Genomic DNA, 25,185 nt, shown 5'->3' with positions numbered 1-25,185 from the left:
CCCTGGAGACCATCGTTTATTTTTGGTGAATGCCAACCAAGAACACAGCTATTCCCACAGAACAGTCTGACGAGAGCCTCAGGATGATGACAATGGAAAACGAGCATGAGTTTCCCATTTCAGACCCTGGGTTTGTTTTGGAGCGAGGAGGCTGGCTTTGAGAAGCTAACTGCCCAGAGTCTTCCCACACAGGGAGACTGAGTCTCAAGTACATCACTACCTCTGGCTCACCCCCTGCCCAGGATAAATGGTATAAAACAAGGTGCTGGTGTGGCAGTCCTTCACCTCTGCACCAAGGCTGGAGGGCCGCCTCCTATCCCCAGCCAGCCTGGGCTACACAGGCAGATACCATCTCAAAGAAATGTAAATAACTAAAGCCCCACCCCAAGAATTCTAATAGTGAACAGACATTCTAAACTATTCTAAGCCCATTTCCCCTTCTGCAAAACGAAGGAGTTGGAGTTGGGTGGGTCAGCATAAGTGTCTTAGCCAGGCCATTTCAAAGGGTATATGGAGACAGCAACCTAAACTCTCTAATGTGAACCCCAAGAGAGAAGTGGGGTGAGGCAGAACTGGAGAGGTGAACATGGTGGGGGGGCGAGACAGAGGGCTAATAAGACTTTAAGTGGGACAAGGTAAACTGGACCATCAAGTCTGTTTTGTCTCATGTAGCCCAGGCTGATCTCAAACTCTGAGTAGCTAGAGATGACCATAAACTCCTGCTCTTTGCTGCCTCAGCCTTCTGATTGCTGGGTACCACCACCTGTTTACGTGGCGCTGAGGATGAAGCCCAGGGCTTTGTGCAGCAGCCATCTGGTCTACCTGATTGTCTCATCCATTTCAGGGTTCGCACCTGCTGCGAGCCTATGAACAGAATTAAATATCCCATTTATTAATTTATAAACCGTAAGAAAAGTGGGCCTTTCCCTCCCTGGCAAACCTCACATTGGAAAAGGAAAAATGCATTAATATACATATTACAGCAACATCATAGAAATCCAAAAAGACATAATTCATTCTGAGTTCAGCACAGCTAGGGACACGCAGAGACCTCTGTAGTGCCAGGTGTCTCAGTGTCTTCCCCCGTGAAGAAAACCCAGCAGACCACCTTACCGAGGTGCTCCTTCCTGCTGCCACGGTGGGCTCTGAACATCTGCAAACCGGCAAGCAGCCCAAGGCTGGCATTGCCACTGAACTTAACCTTAGACACAAAATTCCAATTAATCAAAGCAGAGGGACCCAGCAAACGAGGAGTTAAGAACTGGAGCGCCATGACACACTTGTAAGCTCAGTGCTTGGAGATGGAGACAGAGACACGAGGAATACTAAGAGCTCAAGTTCACTCTGGGGGCCTTAGTGACGATGTTTCCAGGTTGGCGTGGCAGTACATGTTTTTAATCCCAGCACACAGAAGGCAGGGACAGGTAGATTTATGAATTTGAGACCAGCATGGTCTATATTGTTGAGACCCTGTCTCAAGAACAAACAAACAAACAAACAAACAAACAAACCCTCAAATCATAGATAACCCAAGCTAATGCCCCTGACTGCCAAGAAGACATGTCATAACCCTTGGGTCCTACCATTTACTTGCCGTGCCACACCAGAACCCACACTTCTGCTTACCAACAGGTTCTCCTTGTGTTGCCACATTGGCCTTGAACTCACAGGCTTGGGAGCGTCTCTTGCTTTGGCTTCCTGTGTAGCTAGGACCATAGGTGTAGGCCAGGAGGATGCGCCCCCAAACTTTTGTTTTTGAGACAGCCTCATTATGTAGCCCAGATTGGTTTCAGACTCATGGCCATTCTCCTGGCTCAGCCCCTGGATGTGTACCATGATGTCAGGTTTGTAAAACTGATCTTTCTCTTGAGATAGGTTCTCATGTAGCCCAGGTTGGTCTGGGCTACACACAATAAAGCTGAGGACCTGACCTTGCTTCCAAAGTGCTTGGAGCAGGACGCACCACTATGTTACTTTCTGTGATGCTGGGGACAGAAGCCACTGACAGTGACACAGGCACTCTACCAACCCTTAACTAAAAAACTAAGACTTGCCTGCTGTCCCATCACTGGGACACAGTCCAGATGCTGACCCACATGCCATCTCCTCACTGACAAGCAACGCTGTATTTGGAGTGTGAATTCCACCTTCTGCTATTCTGGCTGCGGCTTCAGGACCCTTCAGCATTGCCTACAAGGGACTGCTCTAGCAACAAATGTCTTGTATTTTGGAAACAAGTCAAGATGGTTTCCACCCACTGGCTAGCCCTGGTGCAGTACTTGTTAGTACCTAGACTCCAAAGCTCCCCCAGCCAATAAGATGCTCCCCAGAGAAACTCGAGGTCCTGGGGATACTGCCATCACCATTACTGGGCCTTCTGTGGCATCAGAAAGGTAGAGCTACAACCAAGGTTAACACTAGCCAGGTTTGGAGTGGAGGGGTGTGGCCTGCTCTGGTACCCACAAGGCAGAAGAAAGTCACACCAGTGGCTGATGAACCGATGGTCACTGTAGGCTTGCCCCAGGTCAGCACTAGCTGCAAGTAGCAAACTGCCTTGGAGCATCCTGGAGCTCTTGCTGGGGACAGGTAATGGTACCTGTGTCAGCCCTCTCCATACCTCTGGGCTACAGCCCTGCTGTCCTCTCCTTGACGGCCCAGATCCCACCTCCTGCTGGCTTCCAGGACTGCAGCCACAGCGATGCCAGTTCTGCAGAGTGGGTCCCTGTTGTCATCAGAAGTTCAGATCAGGCCTCTGCAGTGTACTGGGGGCACCCCTGTGTACCAATGCAGAGTGTGGCCTCTGAGCAGAAGCGTGAACCAGGATTTCTCTGTGGCTCTCCCTCTGCCCAGTGCCTGTGGCTGTCCATGCTGTGGTCACATGCCACAGTCCATCAGGATCCAGGGCTCCCCTGCTGGCTTGCCATGTGCTCAGCTGCTGGGCTTGGGGAGGTGGTGCAGGAAGCCTGGCCTGGTGGGCCCCTACACATCATGGCGGCTGAGGGCATAGGAGTTCAGATGGCTCTGGCGGCCATACTGGAAATGGTCTGTGAGGAGAATGTTGCGGTACTGGAAGTCACCTTGCTGGGGAAACAATGCACCATTGTGGGGCTTCTCCATTGGGCTCCGCAGGTGCTCTCTGCTGCTCAGGTCTGATGTAGACACAGGGAGGAGGTGGCGCCGAGCCTGCTGGTTTGCATCATACTTGGTCTGTGTGAAGAGAGCGAAGAGGCACGAGGGAACTTTGGGTGTGTGTGAAGGCATGTCAGCCCAGCACTAAGGACGCAGAGGCAGGAAGGCAGGAATGCTAGGCCAGCGTATGCTACATAGTGAGTCTGAGCCTAATTTGAGCCACATGATGTTCTGTTTCAAAAAAATCAAACTGAAACAAAACAAAAAAAGAGGCCACCCCAAAGCCAAGGACTAGGGATGCTTCTGTGGTAGGTGCTTGTCCAGCATGCAAAGCCCTGCGTCCATTCCCAGCACTGCATAAGCCAGGCAGAAGCCGTCACTCCACTCCCTCAGGAGGTGCAGGCAGGGGGGGTCAGAAGCCTTTCTGGGCTACACAAGCCACTGCTCCAAAACAAATAATAAGACGCAAAAGGGGCTGGGAGATGGCTCAGCCATTAGGAGCTCTTCCAGAGGACCAGGGTTCAATTCCCGGCACCCACATGGCAGCTCACAACTGTCTGTAACTCCAAGATTTGACACCCTCACACAGACACATATGCAGGCAAAACACTAATGTACATAAAATAAGAGTAACTACATTAAAACAAAGAAGACAGAGGAAGGCTCAGTAGGTGCGACCTCAGCTCAGGGACAGGGGCAGGAGAAGTGAGCTCTGGGGTAGCTTGTGCACACAACCCTGCTGCCACATTCTGCTCGGCACACAGAACCCACCAGAGCCAGAACCACCCGCCCCACCCACCCCACCCGCCTTCGGCTCCTTGTCCCTCCCCTAGGCTGTGCCTGGCTTGGGGGGGAGCTCACCTTGTTGTACAGAAAGACGCCAAGGATAGCAGTCATCATGCCCAGCACATTGGTGCTGGTCACTGGATTGCGCAGCATGATGAGGGACACGGTGATGACCATGATCCTCTTGGTGGCGTTAGCCACCGAGTAGCTGAGTGGACTGATGAGATTGAGGATGCTAAAAGCGATGACATTCTGTGCAAAGTTGCAGAATCCGCTGACCACTAAGAGCAGCAGTGTCCAGGGCCACTGGGACACATAGGCCTGTGGAGACAGGCAGGGAGTATCAGTGGGGGAGGGGCACATATGTACTCAGGCAGGCTGTCACCCAGGGGCAGCTGGTGGTTAGGTTTTTTCTGAAACAATCTCACATGGCCCAGGTTGGCCTCAGACTGGTGGGTGACAGGTCTGACAACAAGTGCCTTTACCCACAGAGCCATTTCACCAGTTTAGATGATGCTTTACACACATGACCTCTGACCCTCCTGACCCCCACACTGTGTGGTGCAGTGGTTGAGGGTGATCTCTAGTCAGAGATGCAAAAATAGCCACCATAACACTGCAGAGATGCTTCATCAGTTAAGAGTACACTGGCTGCTCTCTCAGAGCATCCAGATTAGATTCCCAGCACCCACACAGAGGGTCACAATACCAGTCAGGAGAATATGGAAATGGTCTGTGAGGAGATTAGCATGCCCTCTTTTGGCCTCCGAGGGCACCAGGCACGTATGCTATAGGTGGACATACGTGCAGACAAAACACCCATACACACGACATTTACTTTTTCTTAGCTGGTGGCACACGCCTTTAATCCCAGAGACAGACAGATCTTGTGAGTTCAAGGCCAGGCTGAGTGAGTTTCAGGATAGGCTACAAAGCTACAGAGAAACCCTATCTCAAAAAAGAAAAAACAGAAGAAAAAAATTTTTCTCTACAAGGCCACCAAAAATGTGTGTGTGTCAGGGTGCAGCTTGCTCCAGGAATCCCACCCCTGCCTCCTGGCCCCTAAACTCCGCCCTTACCCCTACACAACAAGCACTTTCCCCACTGAGCGGTCTTCACAGCTCCCCCGCCTTCAAGACATTCCGTAAAGTTGGAGCACAGATACAGCTTGGTGGCAGAGCATGTATGAAGTCATGGGTTTCAGCATCATCAAACCAGACAAACCCAAGGAGATGGGTGACCGAGCCCCAGACTCCACCACCCATCCTCAGACAGGTGACTGGAGAACACAATAGTCCAGCTAGGACACTGATGCAGCCCCAGGCATGCTAGCTGGCCACCAAGGGAAGGAAGACTCACAAGAGTGATCCTCAGAGTCAACCAAACCACAATGAGCTTCCAATCCAGGCATGGTGGGCACATTTTCTACTCTAGACACAGGGAGATCAGGAGTTTGAAGTCATGCTGGCCCACATAATATAGGACATAGATTCTGCCCCAAAACACAACAAAGGTGGGTTGGGAGACAGACAGCTCAGTCAGGTCAGTGCTCAAGTTCAGAGCTCACCCATGTAAACACAGAACACACAGCTGCACACATGCAGAGCCCACTGCTAGAGGCAGGAAGCTCGGGGCCAGAAGGGGTGGATCCTGAGGCTTGGCAGGCAGCCAGTCAGTAAGGTCCTACCTCAAAAAGACGAGGAGAGCTACTGAGGGAGATGCAGGGGTGACTGTTCTTCACTGAAGACACACGTGTACACGCACACACAAACACACGCCCCGAAAGGGAAGAGAAGGAAAACTGCAAGGAACATAAATTGGATACACTTTCTCTTCCAGTAACAAAGCTTCCTCTAGCATGGGAATTGCCACACCCAAGTCAAGAGCGCCACGGCACTGGCTGGGCAGAAGTAGGTGGGGGCTGTCCTGGCAGGAAGGACTTCAGCTTCATAGACCTCTGTGCTGGGGTCATAGTGGACAGTCTGAGGCGAGAAGACGCGCAGCTCCTTGGCAGACAGCCACTCAGCACTCACCCTCCGTCAGCCTGGCAACCGCAGTGGTAGTGTGTCTTTAGCAGACTGTCACGTAATAAACAGACTCACAACAGACCATGCCTCTTCCATTCAGCCTGCCATTGGTCTAGACTGTGAGGCAAGAGGGCATTTTTCACTGCTAGATAATGTTCCATTTTGTGAACATAGCAGCTTTTCTTCATCTGTTGAAGGCTGTTTCCAGTAGCAAGTAAAAATAGAGTTGATATAAACATTCACATATAGTCTCATACAGAATGTCACTATGTAGCCTAGGCTGCTCTCACACTCTCTCAATCTTGCTGCATCATTACCCAGTGATGGGATTATAGGCCCTGCCACTACAATTTCTACTGACTCATCTTCAAGTTATGAACTGTTCCCACACTCATCCCATAGTCTGGCAGTCTCCCTTGGAGGCTTTGTTGTTCCCAGTCTAAGATTTCCATTCGATTTTTCTCTTTTCCTTCTTAATTGGAATACAACTGCTTCTCTTCTCCTATCCCTCTCCTCCCACCAGCCCCTCTCACACCCCAAGTTGACGGTCCTTCGATTTATGATTGTTACATACATGTGAACACACACAGAAACCGCCTGCCGAGCCTGTTTTGTGGGCTGTACGTCTGGTTTCCGAGCTGACCACTCTGTGCTGCACAACCAGTGAGGGTCCTCACGCCTCTCCCAGCAGTCATTAGTTGCCCGTAGTTCTTTGACTGGGGGTGAGCCCCGTGAGATTTCCTCCTTCCAGACTGGCATGTCCATGACACTGTCCCTGTCCTGATTGTGCAGTCGTTCCTAGGGACAACGCTTTGCAGTGGACTTCCTGGTGCTCTGGCTCCTGCAATCTTCCCGTCCCCTCTAGGCAGATGTCCTTGAGCCATAGGTGCAGGAGCTGTCATGAGAATGTGCCCACTGGGCTGTGCTCCCACAGGTGTCGTCTCCCCATGGTGGCTTGCTGTGACAGGCTCCACTGGGTGTAAGAGGCCTCTGCCATCTGTCACGGGGGAGCTGCACTCATCCAGGAAAGGTGGCTCAGCCCAGAGGATCCAGAACTCTCTCTTTCCTCGAGACAGTCTCACATAGCCCAGGCTGTCCTCAAACTTGCTGTGTAGCCAAGGATGACTCTGAATTTCTGCCCCTCCTGTCTCTATCTCCTGAGTGCTGAGATGAGAGGAAATTGTCCTCTTGTCTTGTGTGTAGTGCTGGGTGGAGCCTGGGCCTTGAGAGGGTCAGGGCAAGCGCTGCTCTGGCCATAGCCAGCCCTGAGTCACAGTCCTGGACATACAGTTCAGAACCTGTTGGCTTTTGCAAGATTCCTGAAGCAGGGGTGACTTCTCTGAGGAAGCAGAGCGGAGAGGAAGAGAGGCCCCACTAAGGACATGTCCCAGTTCCTCACTGCCTCCACCAGGCCCCGCACCTAACTGCGTTCAGCAGGGATCCTTGCCAGCTGGTCAGAAAGATCGTGAGTACATGAGTGTAGATGTGCGTGGGTATTCACATGCACAAGTGTGTGTGCTTGCATGTGCTTGAACGTGTACTCTTGGCTGTGTCTAAGACTGCAACAGGGCCAGCCTCTCCTTCCCAGTTCCTATAGCTGCTCACAGGGTTTTCAGTTTTAGTTCATTTGGATTTAGGTTTTTGAATTAAGGACACTTAAATACTACAAATATAAGTGCAAACCCCTTGTGGATGGCCGCTCCAGCAGTCTTCACAGAGTGACATCATCTGTGGTCTCTCAGGACAGGCCCCCAGCACCAAGGTCAACCATGCAGACAGAAACCCTGAAACTTTGAGCCAAACTTCTTCTCCTCACACCAATCAATCATCTCAGGCGCTCTGTCTGTCAGTGAAGCCCTGGCTCTCAGGCTCCCTCCCAGAGGCTCCTGTCACTCCCATGCAGAGTCACAGGATGTGGCAGGAGCCCGTGGAAGAACCCAAATCCATTTTGGACCTTCAGTCTCCAGACCTGAGAGCTAAAGATTCCTATAAGCTAGATTGCCTCAGGTATTGTGACAGGAACAAAAAACAGACCAGCAGATAGATGCCCAACAAATGTCCCAGGACCAACACGCGGCCACAGCACCCAACAAAGCACGCGCTTAGCGAGCAAGTGAAGACACACTCTCAGCAGCCCCAACTCACCAGGTCACTGCTGACCAGGAAAGTGGAGAGGTCCACCAGAACCCACGTGGGGATCATGAAGAACACGGCGTGGCAGCCCAGGATGTTGAGCAGCCGCAGGTGGTGAATCCTCGAGTCCCTCAACACCTGAGGGGAGAGAGCCTCATCAGAGCCACTGGCAATCGACCAGCGACAAGGCCTGGGCTCCAGTCCCCAACATGAGACTGGAATCCGACATCCAACCCTGGGTATCAGAGCGGCTTACTTGTTAATGAAGGAACATGGTCATGCCTGAACAAAGTGCTCTGTCATGTGGAGAAGGGGCTGACACAGGAATAACAGAACCAGCTCAGTGCACATCAGACAGGATGTGGTGAAGCAGGCAGGCACTCTGAAGCCCCTCCACCCCACTGTTTTTATCTGCGTCTCTTGTCTTGAGCTGTAGCCTAGGCTGGCCCAGCATTCAGGCAATCCTGCCTTCATCTCACAAATGCTCTTAACAGGCAGGTAGCACCACCATGCCTGGCTGATGAGCCTCTGAACTGAATCCAGATGCTTTAGCCTGTTGAGCACTGCCAGGCAAAAGCTAGACACAGGTCCTACTCCAGACCATGGACCTCAAGTCTATCACAGGGGGATGCCCACCCCAAGGGCTAGCAGCATGCTCTGCAGCGGTTCACAGATGTATTTCTTATGACAAGTTGGAAACAAGCCACATTCCTCACAAGGAGGCTCACTGTGCTGAAGGTGGCACCTAGCAGCCCTGAGCCTTAGTCACTCCTGAGCGCTGCAGCAGGGTGACACCACACAGTAACAGTGGATGAGCACTGCCACTCAAGATGGGCCAGTGGACACGACTCAGGAAGAGCATGCTGTGCATACGAAGTACTCTGAAAGAAAAGCAGGGGCTGGGGAGATGGCTCAGGCATGAGGACCCAAGTTCAAACCCACACAGAAGCTGGCTGTGGTGTCAAGTGTATGTTAAGCAAGCACTTGGTGGAGAAAACTTCAGTTAACTCCCAGGGACTCGTGGAACAAAATGGGGTGGGGCAGGGCATGGCAAATTTAGTGGGAAATAATATAGAGGGGTTGGCATGATGGGTAAGTGGGTAAAGGCTTGCCACCAACCTAGTGGCCTGCGTTCAATGCCAGGCCACGCAGAGGGAGGACTGACGGCTGTGGTGTCCTTGGGCACGTACACCAAGTACATAAAGACAGCTTTTGGGGAAAAGGAACAAGACACACTAGCAGGGTAGGTGAGAGCTAGGGTTGGCTTTCAAACAAAACAAGGAAGGGACAGGTACTTGGGCAGACAAGGCACAGGAGGGTCTGCTCTCCCCAGTCTACTTGACGCCAGCCCCCTCAGGCAGCAGCAGGGGCAGGCCCACACACCTTTTTAGAGAAGATGTTCTGAAGGGAGAAGCACAGCGTGGCTGCCAGGGCGCTGACCAGCCCCCACACGTCAAAGGACAGTTCTGTGACAGTGGCCAGCAAGACTCCGCTGATGATGGGGACCAGCGACAGGTACACCTGCAGGAGGGCAGAGGGGCTCAGGTGGGCCAGGGCTACCCACCACCCAGAACTGCAGGAAACCTCAAGTGGCCCTGTCCCTCACCTGGGGGACGCCATCTTACACCCTGGAAAATGCCACCCGCACCTCACATGGTGCTGCCATGTCCAGCATCCTGGCACTCAGAAAGCTGAGGCAGGAGGATCACCATGAGTCTCAGGTCTGGGGCTGGTGAGATGGCTGAAAGAGAAAGGCACCTGCCACTGAGCCTGACAGCCTGAGCCAGACGCCCAGGATCACATGGTAGAAGAAGGGAACTGACTCTCCCAAATGCTACCCCTGACCCCCACACAGACACAGACATAGACACAGACAGGCAAATACATGAGTAAATGAAAAAAGTCTGAGGCTAGTCCTGGCTACTTTCAAATCCTGTCTCAAAAAAACAAACAAACCCAACAAGGTAGAAAACCAGGTGGAAGCCGGACAGTGGTGGCGCAGCCTTTAATCCCAGCACTCGGGATGCAGAGGCAGGCAGATCTCTGTGAGTTCAAGGCCCGGCTGGTCTTCAAAACTACTTGGAGAAACCCTGTCTTGAAAAACAAAAAAATCCAGAAAAAAAAAAGAAAGAAAAGAAAAAGCAGGTGGATTTCCAGAGAGATTTTGTATCAAAAAAAATCAGGAGCCCAGATGTTGGCTCAATAGGTAAAGGTGCCCAGATCTCAGTTTGGTCTTCAGGACTCCTTCCAGTTACCCTCTCAACTTGTATGTACTCACGTCCCCAAGCAAAACAAAACACCAAAAACAAATCAAGGTGCAAGAAGGTTCTGTACCCAGGGGAAGTGGCCACTGAGACAGGAATGCCTGCCCCTGCACTCCTGGCCATGGCCCGATTTCCCTCAGCACCCCACATCTTCCCTTGAGAACGGGATCCAGGGTTATCTGCCTTGCAGGGCAGGGAGCTGCCCAAGGGGGCCAATTTCCAGGCACTGCGCTTGTGAGGATCTCAGCATCTTGCTGAGCCAGGTACAACCCCCCCCACACACACAAGGAAAACTGATAAACACAAGGTGTGCTATCAGGTGACACACCTGGCTGCCTCCCCAGCAACCCTGACCCCCAGGAGGTCAGTCCCATCTGACATGACACTGAAGGGAGGCACACCAGGACGACTGCACACAGCCAGAGGTGTCCCTGTTTATACAGTGACCCAGGGGGAAGCCACTCTGAGCTAAGCAATTATAGGACATAATAAAAAATAAACACTCATAAAACAGGGTGAGATGCTTTCCCGCTGGGACACTGGCATCCCCACCACACGGAAGAACACAGTGAGCCCAGTTCTTGCTCCCTAGCCTCGGGCCAGGAAAACATCCTGGCCTGGCATCTTCCCAGGCAGTCCTGAGCCTTGGGTGCTGTCTGTGATCCACATGCAGATAATCACAATCTTGGTTTAAAACAGGCGTCAAACCTGGGCCTTTGAGTTCCCAGCAAGGGCTCCATGCCGAACTACAACCTTTTTCTTCTTTTTTTGAGACAGGTTCTCTATACAGTCTGGCTCTGGAACCAGGCTGCCCTCAAACTCAGGGAAGAGAGGCAGCAGGAGGGGAAGAGAAGGAAAACCTGTCCCAACTTAATTTGTTTCTTGGTGACTTGCCAAAACGATGCCAAACAGACATCACCTACCAGCAAACCAAAGGGGAGGAAATCAAAACAGAAAGGAAGAGTGGACCCAGGGGGACTGTGGCGCTCGGGGACAACAAGCAAGAGATGATCTGGGAACATCTCCCCTTCACACACACCTGCTGGCTGAAAGGTGAGCGCGGGACAGCAGGAAAGGCCCAGGAGGCCGACACCTTGACTTCCTTATTTGACAGGAAGCCAGAGGAATGCCACGGTCCAACCACGTCATCAACCCAGCCAACTACCGGGAATCCCGCCCTGCCCAGGGCTTCTGCCAGGGTTACCTTTGTGCTCTGTTTTTCCTTCATGATGATCCGGGACAGGAGGACCACCCAGATGGGCATGGTGGCCTTGACTGCAAAGAGAGGAAAGGCACTCATCAGGCAGTCCCGGCAGCCTGCACACCCGGCGCCAGACCTTCTCTTCTGTAAGGCTTCCTCCCGACCCCGATAGCTGGGGCCAGATCTGCTCGGCGCTCGGTCGTTCAGACATTTCCAACCTGAGAATCCGCCGCGCCCTGGCGGCGCCTCGGTCTGACGGCCCCGTCCTCGCACCCATACTTGGAAGCACGCCCCAGGCGGGCGCGCTCCGGCCCGGACCCGCACCTACCGGTGTGCGCGTAGGACACCGGCACCTTCCAGATGCTGACGTGCGCCGACACCGACGCGAAGTACTTGCCGAAGGCGAGCGGCAGCACGTAGCGCGGGTAGAAGCGCGGCGGCAGCAGCGGGCCGGATGCCGGGTGCGGGCCGGGGCCGGGGCCGGGGCCCGACACGGGCGGCGCGGGCGGTACGTGCCAGGCGCGCAGCAGAGGGGGGCAGCCCGGCGCACAGCGCCAGGATGTGGCACAGCGACACGGTGACCGGGAACGGGAAGGCGCTCAGGATCACCTTGTTGACCACGTTGCCGCCCGCGCTCAGCGCGTACCACAGTAGACACAGCGCCGCCACCCGCGCGCCCTCGCGCGCCCCGCCGCCGCCCCCCGAGCCCGGGACCCCCGCGCCCGCGCCGGGCCCCGCGGCTGCCGCCGCCGCCATCCTGCCCGAGCGGCCGCCCCTTCCCGCCGGACGACCGCCCGACGCGGGCCGGGGGCGGGACAACCCGGGCAGGCGCGCCGGCAGGCGCGGGTCACCATTGGTCGCTGGCCCTGCGCGTCATCGCCGCTCGCCATTGGCCGTCTTCCTTGCGTCATCACCGCGTGCCCGCAACCACGTCTCCGGCAAGAGCCCCACCCCACTTGAAAGGTTTCCGGAGGGGGGGCGGGGCCGAGCCCGGAAGGCGTGCCATGGACCCGGCGCGTGCGCGAAGCGGCTTCCGCGCTCCCCGGTGGCCGGGGCTCCGTGAGCGGTGTGGGGTGACGCGGGCCCGCCCACTTGTGGCTGAGGAAGCGGGGTGCTGGAGCACCGACAGGATTCACAGAAGATCTTCTAGAGGGAAAGAAGCCGATGGTGGCAAACCCTCTGGACGACGCCGGATCCTCGGAAGCTGTGCGGTAGGTGTCACCTTCCCCTCACAGCCCAGGGCCGGGACACTTGTCTGCCGCGCTGAAGGCTGCTGGCGGGAGCCCTGAGGCAGGACAAGACTTCAGCACCATGATCCTAACTACAGAACTGGACTCCGAAGATCGTGTGCTTTCAAGTGCTTGTGGGAAAGCGTTTTCCGGTCCCTTTAAAACTTGTATTCACTTGTGGAGGCGGGGCAGGGGCGGGGTTGTCGCCTTCACCGTGTGGGTTCAGGGGACCAAACTCATGTCCTGTGGCTTCGCAACAAGCGTATATCCACTGAGCCATCTCGCCGATCTTAACATTCTCCTTTGCAGTGTCTTTATTAGCAGTGTAGAAAATGTCAGCCTAACTCGAGCACCTGAATGCCGGGGGTGGGTAGATCATGTGTAAACTCCTGGGGCTGGCTGAGTGGGGTCTGAGTGGTAAGAGGCCTGTCCGAAAGCCCCGTCTGAAAAAATGTCAACCTCTGTACCTAATGCCCTCCAGCTGGGTGCACAACGCTTCGTCAGCACTGGTTCCCAGTGGAATTAGCAAAGTAGCTACTGGGACTTTGGACAGAGCAGCGTCAAGTGGCCACACCGACACGTTCCGGTTGCTTTCTCACACTGGATTGGGCCCTGGCAACTTTGTGGAAGCCTTTTCATCTCACAAGACATGACTCAGGTCCACACGGTTGGGTTCCACCTCCTCAAATGGCCCTTTAGTGGGAGAGGGACCATCCTGCACCAAACCTCGGAAATCCTTACTGGTTCTCAGTGTGATTCTGGGTTGGCTGTGGTCCTAAAACCCTGAAGGAAATGTTCTAGGACTTGACCCCATACAGCTGCTCTTATGGGTAACTGCTCATCTTTCAAACTAAGCTGCTTTAGATGAGGTGACCTATCTCAAGAGTGAAAAACAAAACTGGAAACTCAAATTGCTGACTTTGGCAAGGAGAGAAAACCACACCACTACTTTGTAATGGAGAAACCCTGGCAGGTAACTGCCAGGTAGGGCAGCAACCTTAGGCCTGCCTGCAGCTGCTAGCCCAGGGCCGGGGCCAGGTAACACTTGTCAGAAAGTGCTGGTGGCCAGGGAAGGTGGCATCAGCTACACTGCCTGGAGAAGGGAGCTTCTCTGGGTGGGTGACCAAGGTGATGTGGTGGCCTTAAATGAATGAAAGACAGGTAGAAGAGACACTGTTGCCACAGAAGCAAGCTAATAGGATGCCACCAAGGCTGCCCAGTGAGTGTGGCTGTGGGCTCCAGGGACTTCACCATGGGGGGATCCAGGAACGGCCAAGTGCAAGTGCAAATGAAAAATGATTCCAAAACTGGTTTGTGCAAATGTTTTGTTTTTTTATTTCCACATTTATATCACAAGGTGTCCACTTACTGGACCAAATAGCAAAGTTGCTCCCTTCTGCGAAGACGCAGAAGTCTAGGTACTGTACATTCACTAAGGCTCCTTGTTTTTGCAAACTGCGTTTATGACAACCATAAGGCAAACGAATCTAAAGGAATGGTTATGAGTGTTTCCAGCTAACAGACGGCTCTCCTTGCCCAGCAGGGCAACTCACGCCAGTAGCACCCTCGGGAACTTTGTGAGGTTGAGGGCTCTAGAAAGATGCCATTTTCTAGAGATGTGGTGAGGAAAAGGGGAAGAAAGGAAAAGTCATTTGGCTGGTGGTCAGGTGGAAGAGAGGATGGAATAAACAAGAAAACTGAAGTTTCTGCAGCATTTCTTTAAGAACTGGGGTTGAACTGAAACCATATACAAAGGGGTGGACACCTGTCAGTGTGGGTGAGGCTGGCCCACCTCCCAATACCAGGGTCACCACAGCAGAGAAGCTTCTAGCACACAACACGAGGGAAAAGAAAACACTGGCTTGGCAGAGGCCAGAGACTGGCCAGAGCCAAAGAGTAGGAGACTCAGAGATGAGATGTGCGTCTGTTGCTGTTAAGGTAACCTCTCCCACAGGGTTCCTGTGCCTACCTGCCTGCCTCTGAGGTCCCCACCTTCGGTGCTAGAGGGGCTCTGCACCTCTTCTGGGGTGGGGGACCTAACGCTTTATACCTGGCTTGCTATAGAGTTCTGGACTCCCTCTGCCATCTGCCCTCCGAGCGGCCCTTCCTTTGCAATCGTTAGTAAACTGGTAGCAGCATTTCACAAAAGGAGGGTGGAGAGCGAGCCTCTGCCCGCCCTCCTGGCTGGCCAGCCTACCCCCTGCAAGGTGGGAATGCACTTGATGGCCAGGCCAGGTTTTCAGTCCAAGCAGACATAAGGCAGAATGTTCAAGCGCCCATCGTCACCGTGCGGGTCGAGGGATATGCACTGCGTCCAGTCATACCAATTACCCTGTGTGTCCTCACACCCGTTCACCCCTGGCCACCGCTGGGCCTGGATTCTGTCCAGATCGTCCTGTGTGATCTCCCGAGTGAGCCCCGGGAGGTCAGTGGGCGTGGGCAGCGGCAGCAGCACGTGGGGCTGCCGGGCCCCTCGCCTACTGCTCTCCTCCTGTTTTAGATACTCGGCCATAAAGTGGTGCGCGCCTGGGGTCTGTGCGCCAGATGACGACAGCAAGCTGCTCTGGCGGCTCAGGTAGGACTGGATGATCTCGTTGCGTGACAGCTCCTTCCAGTTCGTCTGCTCAAAAGGACTCTGGAGGCTGGCCTTGGCCTCCTGCTGGTCCTGCTCTGTCCTAGGTGGCTGCTCTGTGGGTACGGGGCTGTCGACCCGCACGGGCTCTTTCTGGGTCAGAGGTTTGATCTGTCTCGTCATGGGGTCAAAGGTGAGCTTCCGCTCTTTTAACCGCACAGGCTTGACGCCAGCCTCAGTCACCTGCCCATCCAAGTTCACCGTGTAGTCTCGAGGTCGGTACCTCTTTTTCTTTTTGCTGTCCGAGCCACCTGAAGAGGCAGCATCACTGTCCGCCTTGGAGGAATCTGGTGACAACCCAACCCTGCAGGCTGGCCCTGTTAGCCGCGGGTGACCCTCCGGCTGCTCTGGCCAGTGTACAGGGCTCTCAGCACTAGACAGCAGCTCCATCCGCCGCACAGGGGGTGTGGACGGCTGGGCTGGCGGGAGTGGGGATGGCACCTGTGTGGTGTCCAGTGGCTGGGGGCGTGGGGAGGGGCTGGCCACAGGGCCCTTGGGTATGTATGAGCTCCGCTGCCGGGCAAAGGAGCCTTCATGCCGTGAGTTCCGGGGGCTGAAGGAGCAGCGAGAGGTGCCCCTGGGATGGGGAGGGCCTGGTGGCTCATCCGCCCTGTCCAGATGTGCAGCCTTGGTCTGCAGGCAGGGCCCGGGGGGCTTGCCCAGGCCAGGGGAGCTGGGGCGCGGCCGCACGGCGTTCACAGGGATCTTGGTACTGTGCTTCTCGTTGTCACTGGGTTCCAGGCGGCTGCTATCAGGGCCCAAGTGCCCACTGCCATCCAGGGGGCTAGGTAAACTTTGTGGGCTCCCACTGATCCCATTAGTGGGGAGAGGGGATGCATTGGGGACTAGGGGGTCAGGACTGGCTTTGGGAACTTTGTGGGGTGGTCCCGGGTGGCCCAAGTCACGCTGGTCCCCTCTACGCTTACGGCTGCCCAGCCTGTCCAGCCGCTGCCCAGGGAGCCTCTGGATGTCATTGCGATTCTTCAGGTCATGGATGCTCTTGGGTGTACTGGCCACTCCCACCTCCGGCCGGCAGTTGTGTGCACCCCCATTGGCAGAGCCTGCAGCTCCCGCCAGTGCCCGTAGTGCCACCTCATTCTGGTGCACTGGCTCGATGAGCTTCTGCCAGCTCCGCAGAAGCCTCTTGGCGCGCTTGGCCAGCTCCTCGTTCTTGGTTTTCTTGCGGACGTCATTGATGAGCTTCCCGAGTCGTGTCTCCTACAACCAAGAGAATGGCATGCTTACACAACGTGCAGGACAGGGAGCTGAGCCAGGAAGCTCACCCTTTCTGGCTTACCTCTTCCCTACCAGCCCCCAAACTGCCAGCTTATTGGATACATCCTGGGGGTGTCCAGTACTATGTGGCATCATGAATCCTTAGGTTTGGGACCCAGGGGCTTCCTCAAAAGTAGGTCCACTGGTTCCTGGGATCTGGAGAGTCTATGCCATCAAGGCCACACCGCTGCTCCACCAGGGTGCCTGGGTGAACACATTTCACAGCCTAAGACCTGGTCTCCAAAATAAGGACAGGGCCACTAACCAATTGTCTAAAGCTCAGCACAGGCCATGTTCCAAAATGCTATGAGGTGTGCAGGGTATGGGAAGGAATGAATCCAACTGTGAGATTAGAAGCCTTCATTCTTGGAGAGTCCTGTGCGAAGACAACATCCTGGACACACTGCCCACTGGGTCCCCTGAAGGACTCCAAAAGCCTAAGCCACAGGAAGAAGCTGGCTGGGGGCTACCTCACCTCCCGTTCTGCCAAAGTTGAGCTCTTACCTCTAGTGCCTCTTTGGTGATGGGGTATCTCTCCAGACTGGAGATCACTTCCAATACTGTAACCATGTTCCGGATCTGAAGAAAAAGAACCACGTTACCATCAGCTTAGGGCTCCCACAGAAAGCCCAGCAGCGCAGGGCCTTTTAAGGTGCCAGCACTGGGCACCACCAAAGCCCCCATTATCACCATCTCCCAAGGGTTTACCATTGCCCATATGCACACACTCAGCCACCCACTGCCATCAGGTGTCAGGAAGAGAGCTGCCCCTGGTCTGACAGACATCTTTACTGAAAAGCCCCTGAGCAGGGGCTGGAGAAGATACCATATATAACACACAAAGCCCCACAGGAAACAAGATGGCACAATAAAGCAGTCAACCTGATGAAGCAGGGTGTCACAAACATAAGACGTTTGTCACATGGCCACAATGAGGGTCCCTGGCACCACGCCTGAGCAGCAGTGCAGCCCCAAGGACGTGAAAGGCGGCACTGGGAGGCTCTGTGCACTAGAGGCAAGGGCAGCACTAGCTCCGAGCTTCGTGGCCATGGCGACGGGAGCCTAACAATCCACAGGTTCCTGTTTGGGATCACACTCTGAGCCAGCCCTGCATCCACCAATGACTTGTTTAGTCACCACAGGCTCACAGGGCAGGTGCCGTGACTATCATTCCAGAGATGGTAGAACCAAAAGGCTGTGACCGATGGGACTGGACATCGTCACACAGCACGGGGAGAGGAGATGGAGAGAGGTCAGACAGTCTCAGTGTACCCAGAAAGCAGACACCAGCTAACGTGACAAACATGGAGCTTCCTCAGAGGGGCTAAGGAGATGGTCAGTGGGAAGACTTCTGTGACACATAAGGACTGAACCCATGGGCCTGCCAGGTGGCAGGGCAGCCCATCTGTAATTCCAGCTGTGGATAGTAAGACTAGCTGTGCTGGTGAGCTCCAGGCTCGATTCAGAGAACATGCCTCATCTCAGTGAGCAGGTGGAGGAGTGAGTGATGATCCCAGCATCAACCTCCTTATGCACGTGTGCACAAGTGCTCCACACACTCGTGCGCATGGAAAACAACTTCAGTGAACCCCAGACCTAAATAGCAAGGTAAAATCAAGCTCCAAAAAGATGCAGGAGAGCATCTGCAACTATGGGGCTCCTGACGAGTCCAGAGCACCAACTGTCAAAGAAAACTAGTGACAAACTTCCCTATGAAAAAGAAGAGCTTCTGTGTGCTTAAACACTTATCAGGACACATACAATCCTACCTGGTGGGTAACCCACCTGCAGACTGAATAACTCCATGGGTGGTAGTGCCATGGTAGGCACACTGGCTGGCCACAGTCCCAAGCCCCTCCATCCTTCCTGTGCCACACACTGGCAGCATGACATCACCTGGATCACAAGGAAAAAGCACATCCCAGGTAGATCCAGGTGCGCACACTCATCAGGCCAGGCCAGAACCCCTGAAGTCTCTCTACATGGCCTCCTATCGATGCTGAGGGTGACTTGGTCCTCTTGTCATCACAATGAGGCTGCAGTTCACACCTATAGACCGTTTCTGGGTGCCTAGCAGCGGCTCTGCTACTTAGTGGAGGAGTGTCAGCTAGCCCCAGGAGGCTGCTCCACGTGGCACACCACAAGCAACCCAGAGAGCAGAAGAGCAACCTGCAGGGCTGTAGTATCAGTCTCTGCTGCCTGCCCTGGTTGCTGGCTGAGCCCTAGCATGCTTTGACTACCTTGTCCACCCACAGCCTGGGGCCAGTCAACTGCCTCCATGCTGCAGACTCTTGGGGAAGATCCATTCCCTACTCATCATACAGGTCCAGATCCCTATTTATTACCTGCTGTCACCTTAATACTGTTCCTAGCTTCAGGGACACCATGTCCCTGGGCTTCCAGTCCTCCCTCCACCTTCAATGGCAGCCCTAGAATCCCAAACACATCAGTTCCCTGGCTCACATGGGAAACCCAGAATCGCTCCTGTCTCCAGTCCACACCTGTCTGCCAGGTGAGTTACTAGGGGCCCAGGCTGGTTCTCAGATCAGGAGGTAGCCACCATGCCTCCTTTCCTAAGGGCTCTGACTCCTGGGAGAGAAGCTGTAGGGACCACAGAGAGGGCAGCAGCCCTTACACTCTCCCCCACCTTTCACAAGGTCTTCCTCTGTTGACAAGCCAGTCCCCTCCTTGGAGAACAAAGGCCTCTACTTGTGGTATTTCATATGTGGCTAGGTCTGTAAACATCCAGATGGCTGTTACAACATCAGCTCTGTTGCTCCAGGGGTGGGTGGCCTAGAGATGGCTCCTGTGCTCACCTTTGACATGGATAGGTTGGGGTCCCATGCAAGAGTTGCATGGTCTTGGGATCTCCGTACCACTGGGCTCTTGTGCCTGCTCGCTTCATCTGCACCCAGTGACCTCACCCCGGTATATTTAGAGCCCTAGGTCCCTCCACACTCCTGATCAGCAGTCCTTGCACAGAGGAATCTGCCTAAGCCTCACTAGCCTGGCAGCACAGAGCGTCCTTGTCCTTGGACAGATACCATCTTGCTCCCAGATAGAGGAGGGGACAGAACACCTAGGGGAACCAGGTGTTGGGCTGGTGTATCAGAAAGTACCAAGAAATGCTGAGCTGTGCCTACTGGGGCTGCACGAATCGAGACTAAGGGGCTGCCTAAGTGCTCAGTGTCCCATGGCTCTGCCCTGCCTGAGGGGGCCTCCTTACCAGTGTGAGTTTCCAGGAGGTCCTGAAGAAAATGCCTTGTCCTCTATGTCCACCTGCAGCTGTAGGCCACTCAACTGAGGAACTGCTTGCCATACTTACAAGGTTCTCACGGGGGTGACACTCTGGAGCCAGCACAAGTGGACCAGGTATCACAGCAGTGACCAGAGTGGGCTAACATGCCAGGGAGGGAGGAGTGATGTGGGCTGGCAGGTGGCTCAGGTGCTCTCTACTAGGACAGGGCTGTCAGGGCTAATCCACTGACAGCCACCATAAAAGACCACCTGGGTTTCCTTGGTTGTCCCCTGTACCTGTGTGTCAACACTCATCCAGTCACCTCACGGATAATGTTCTGATACTGCCTGGGGAGCCCCTGGCAGTGCTCTGAAGGACAGCTTCAGGTAGGTATGTAGCCCACAGAGCCCGTAGCCCACAGAGCCCACAGAGCCCGTAGAGCCCACAGAGCCCGTAGCCCACAGAGCCCACAGAGCCCACAGAGCCCGTAGCCCACAGAGCCCGTAGCCCACAGAGCCCGTAGCCCACAGAGCCCACAGAGCCCGTAGCCCACAGAGCCCGTAGAGCCCACAGAGCCCGTAGAGCCCACAGAGCCCGCAGAGCCCACAGAGCCCGCAGAGCCCACAGAGCCCGTAGAGCCCACAGAGCCCGTAGAGCCCACAGAGCCCGTAGAGCCCACAGAGCCCGTAGAGCCCACAGAGCCCGTAGCCCACAGAGCCCGTAGCCCACAGAGCCCGTAGCCCACAGAGCCCGTAGCCCACAGAGCCCGTAGCCCACAGAGCCCGTAACCCACAGAGCCCACAGAGCTGAGGGTCATTTACAGCTGCTGTCAGGAATACCCTTGTTCTTTCTCCCTTTGGGACTCATTCCCAGTGCCCAAATACTCCCAAGCTCCTTGCCAAATCAGGAGAGCAGGCACCAGGCCTTAACCCATGCACTTGCTCATCAGATGGATAGACACAGACCAATCTGTATTTCCTTAGCAGGCAGTGTGCCCAAGCCTGCCTCCTCCTCCCTTCCCATCATTTGCAGTGGTCTGTAGGGGCACCAGGTAAGCAGGTGGTAACCCTGTGTTGTCCATGCAACAAAACACTTTCCTCCTGTTAAACTGATTGTATTAGGCATTTTGTCATGATAACAGGAAGGGGCATATACTTAGTATATCAGGCAGGAACCTAAGCCACAAGAACAAGGATGAAGAAAGGCCCTCACCTTCATTCCCCATGAGACTACAGCCTACGCTGACTCATTATTTCTGCTAGGCAAACCCATTACACCTAGAGGTCACCTTATGTGTGAGTCTGAGAAAGAGAAGCCAGCCAGGCAGAAAACCCCGGGTCCTGCACTGCTGAGCACCAGAAACAGCAAGGGGCACCCATCAGAAGCAGTGAGCACTCCCTCTACTTTAATGCTAGTCTCTCTGACTCTAGTAAACTCCGGGAGGTGGAGGTACAATGAGTGTTTACCTGCCAAGGCCTCCAGGCTAAGTGAACTCGGGCTACAAGGCCATCCATCTGTGGAGACTCCCAAGAGCACTTCATAGAACCCTGAAGCTCCTGCGCTACTCAAGAACAGACCTGAGCCACAAAGTACTGTATTCCCAGGAGTTAAGTACTCTGACAGTTCACCAGGGCTCAACTCCAGGCGGCTCTCCTTCATCTCTCTAGCAGGACCCACACAAGAGTCCCAAGGGGGGTGGCAACCAACTCAAGAACTTCCTTCTGTGTGCAGGGAGAGGCCTGCAGGGCAAGTGTAGTAAGGGTACCTGTACAGCCTTGGGCTGCTGGCCAGCACGAAATAAGCCTTCATTTATGACCCAAAGGCAAAGGGATTGCAAATATTACTGTCATGTAGTACATGAGGCAGGTGGAGGACGCCAAGGTTGGCGGTGGGGGAGCAACACTATGGAGGGGTGTGCAAGCCACCTTGTCCTGGAGAGTGCTGCCTGCCCAGCTCCGCCTCCTGCCAGTTGCTCCCCTCCGTCCTCAGGAGAGCAGCAGAAAGTGGAAGGCCATTCTGTGGTCACACTCCGGCCTCTCCAGAAGACCAGACCATCTTCTCAAACTCCATCCCAAGCAAAGGCTTGGAGTCCTTGTTAAAATGAAGCCCAGCAGGAGAAACTGGGCCTCATGGTGAGTCTTGATTCTGTGAGTAGAACAGTACCATCAATTCCTACTCCAGGACTGTGCTGGTAAACCCTTGGACCTGAGAAGAGACTACCCATGGGGAATTACCAGCCACAAGCTGCAACAGGGAACTGAGACACCAAGACTGAGGGTTCCAGTGTCCCCACGGGTCAGCGCACCACTCCTTCTCTCTCCCAAAATCCTCAATGCTGGCAGCTGCCATTATACCCCAGAGGCACTGACACTAATGGGACCCAAGAATTGTACCGCTTCATTTTACAGTGAGGAAACAGACTCCATGAGAGGCAGGGAATCCACATGGACCACAGAAGGCAGAAAACTCTGACTTCCTACTGACCTGGCATAGGTTCTGCACACCATGCACAACCTGCTTTCCTGAGTGGGGTAGGGTACATCCAGCTAGTGTGCTAGCACCCTGAGATGTACTCACTCCAACCTGCACAAGCACAGAAGCCGCGTGAAAACCCTCCAGATGGTCTCAATCTCAGTGCTGTGTCATTCATTAGCCTTTTCTCAAGGGCTATTCAAGAACTAGCTAGGACCAGGTAGATCCCAGTACCGTTCATGGCCAATGGCATCCCTAAGCTGACGTATACAGTGATAGCATAAGAACCTGCTGGTGGCCTAGTGCCTCACCATCTGGCCAGTGCCCCTAGGCACCGCCTGCCAGCAGCCCCTAACAGTCACATCTGTATAGCAAATGCCTCAGGACCTGCCCAGTAGCCTTGGCAGGTCCAACATCCCTTGAAAACTAATACACCGTGTCTGTGCTTTTTAGGTGGCTTTGTTTTCCTTTGTCTTTTAATGAAGAATTGTCTAGACAAAATTTAAAGCCCACTGAACTCCGAAAGTGTTGATCAGCAAGTGAGCTGCGCCTTCCAAACTAAACACACCACAGATGGCACCCAGAAGTAGGCAATCTGTGAGCCTTCAGTGTGCAGTCCCTGCTGAGCCTGGCACGGTGTCCCCCAGCTAACACTAAGGACACCGAGAAGAGGGGGGTGCCGCAGGACATGCTCTTCCTTGGCCTATACCTGGGTAAGCCAGGGAGCCTACTGTAGGGGTGCACGTCCCCAGTGCCGCATCATGTGAGCTCCTGGGTGCCTAGTTAGGGCAGCTTTCTCCATTAGGACCTAGTGGGTGCCTCAAACTCATAGAGACCAGGTTTCCCACTCACAGCTTCTCAGAAAAAGGATGCCGGGGCAGAGCCCCACAAATGCTGCCAGCAGTTATAAAAGCCTTTCCCATCTGCTCTCCAAGTAATAGCCAGCACCTAAGTAGCCAGTCACCGTCTAAGTGGCCCTGCATGCCCTGAAGCAAGCAAGAGCACTGACAGAGCATGCCACCACATGCCACAACTTAACCCAGGAGACAAGGAAGTGCAGGCAGCATGCAGACCACTCATTGGAGGCCATCAAGCACTCCAGGAAGAGGAAGTCCAGAGCTTGGAACAGTGGCATATGCTGCTATCTGCATGCAGAGCTAACTTCTTCAGCAACAGAAGCTATCAAGGGAGGCAGATCTGTCTTCATGGTGCCTACAAACTGTCCCTCCCCTTTGGCCTTGGTCAGGAACAGAGAAGCACACTCTCCAGACACTGAGCTGCTGCAAATGCCATCTATGAGTTTGCCACTGCGCCACCCATGCACCTGGAAAGCTTGCAAGCCAGACAGAGCTTTCTGTCTCTGCCATCAATCCTCCCAGAAGGGTCCTGGTGACCAAGCGTCTGAGGAAAGCAGGCTGGGTGGGGCTCCTCTACCTGGCCTCTCTCTCTGCTAAGAACACCAGCTCCAGGAGCTTGGAAATGGCCCAAGAGCAGTGGAGGGAGCACAGTACTTGGTCCGCACCTTGTACAGAAGGCAGATCTCAAACAAGAGCGAGTCAACTTTCCAGGAATTGTTAGGAAGCAGGCTCCAGAGCTGGCCAAGCACAGGCACTGAGGCTGTCAATACACCTGGCTGATAAGGAGCAGATGGTAGAAGTCACCTGGCATCCTGCACCAGCCCAAAGCCGGACAAAGCACCCACCTGAGGCCAGTTCCTCTCCCACGAGCCTAGGAAACCACAGACAACATGCTGTGTATTTACTTGGGCTGCTGTACCCACAGGAACCAGGCCTGGCCTCCAGGGCAGCTCACACATCATACACATAAATAAGTATTAGTTATGTAAATGACTTTTACAGCTTGTACTTTTTTTTTTGACAGGTTTGTACCTTAAAAACTTGCTTCGCTGGTTGTGGTGGCACATGCTGATACGATTTGCTGGAGGAGGTGGAGGCAGCCAATAAAGAAAAAAAAGTTTTGCTTCGAGACAGGTGATGGCACACACCTTTAATTCCAGCACTCAGGAGGCAGAGTCAGGCAGATCTCTGTGAGTTCTAGGCCAGCCTGGTCTACAGAGTGAGTTCCAGGATAGCCAGGGCTGTTACACAGAAAGCTGGTCTCAAAAAAACAAAAAGTTGTTCCAAATAGCCTACTTGGGCGTCAGGGAGAGAATTCATGACTTGTGTGTGAGGTGTGTGCTTGCGATACCAGCGATAGAGGTGGGATACAGCAGGTCCCTGGGGCTCACTGGCCAGCCAGTCAAGTCTACTTGGCAAGTTCCAGGCTAAAGAGACACACTGCCTCAAAAATGAGAATAATCATAATAATCATAATAAAGGTGGCTCTCTCTCATCCCCACATGCATTGTGTACACATTGGCCTGACATGCACAAACCCCAACACAGCTTGTTAGCTTACTGAGGTGTGACATGCCTGTCATCCCACACTCAAGAGACTACAGAAAGACCCATCTCTAAATTATGGAGGTGAGGAGTGCTAAAAAACAAACAAAAATACATCACCAACTGGAGAGATGGCTCAGCAGTTAAGAGCAGTGTTCTTGCAGAAGCCCAGGGCTCTGTTTTCCAGCACCCACATGGTGGCTCACAACCATCCATAAGCATTCAAGAGGCTCCAATGCCGTCTTCTGACCTCGGAGGACAACTATGTACACGGTACACAGACACGTGTGAGCAAAACATTTATACACATTAAATAATTCCCAAGGGAGGCAGAGGCAGGTGGATCGCTATGACTTTGAGGCCAGCCTGGTCTACATAGCAAGTTCCAGGTTACCCA

General features: G+C 54.1%; 2 protein-coding genes across 2 annotated transcripts in view; both read right to left on the bottom strand.

The window, feature by feature from the left end:
* On the bottom strand, positions 1-12,311 carry Slc35e1 (solute carrier family 35 member E1). Its single transcript, XM_040742157.1, is given in 7 exon segments — positions 1-3,207; positions 3,991-4,236; positions 8,088-8,213; positions 9,459-9,596; positions 11,544-11,614; positions 11,869-12,076; positions 12,078-12,311. Coding segments are annotated over 7 exon segments (1,236 nt in total). The 5' UTR covers positions 12,297-12,311; the 3' UTR covers positions 1-2,979.
* A 1,769-nt stretch (positions 12,312-14,080) lies between these two features.
* Med26 (mediator complex subunit 26) overlaps positions 14,081-25,185 on the bottom strand; it is a 39,577-nt gene continuing 28,472 nt past the window's right edge. The window contains exons 2-3 of the mRNA XM_005087088.4: positions 17,181-17,255; positions 14,081-16,619 (exon numbers count right to left, since the gene is read on the bottom strand). Of these exons, the coding sequence (XP_005087145.1) occupies positions 15,009-16,619; positions 17,181-17,255 (1,686 nt within the window). The 3' untranslated portion in view covers positions 14,081-15,008. The remainder of the gene's footprint in view (positions 16,620-17,180; positions 17,256-25,185) is intronic.

This window comes from Mesocricetus auratus, unplaced genomic scaffold (genome assembly GCF_017639785.1).
Source record: "Mesocricetus auratus isolate SY011 unplaced genomic scaffold, BCM_Maur_2.0 Super-Scaffold_6731, whole genome shotgun sequence".
Taxonomy (NCBI): domain Eukaryota; kingdom Metazoa; phylum Chordata; class Mammalia; order Rodentia; family Cricetidae; genus Mesocricetus; species Mesocricetus auratus.
Note: the sequence above shows the minus strand (reverse complement) of the source record. Positions and strands in the feature narration are given on the sequence as shown.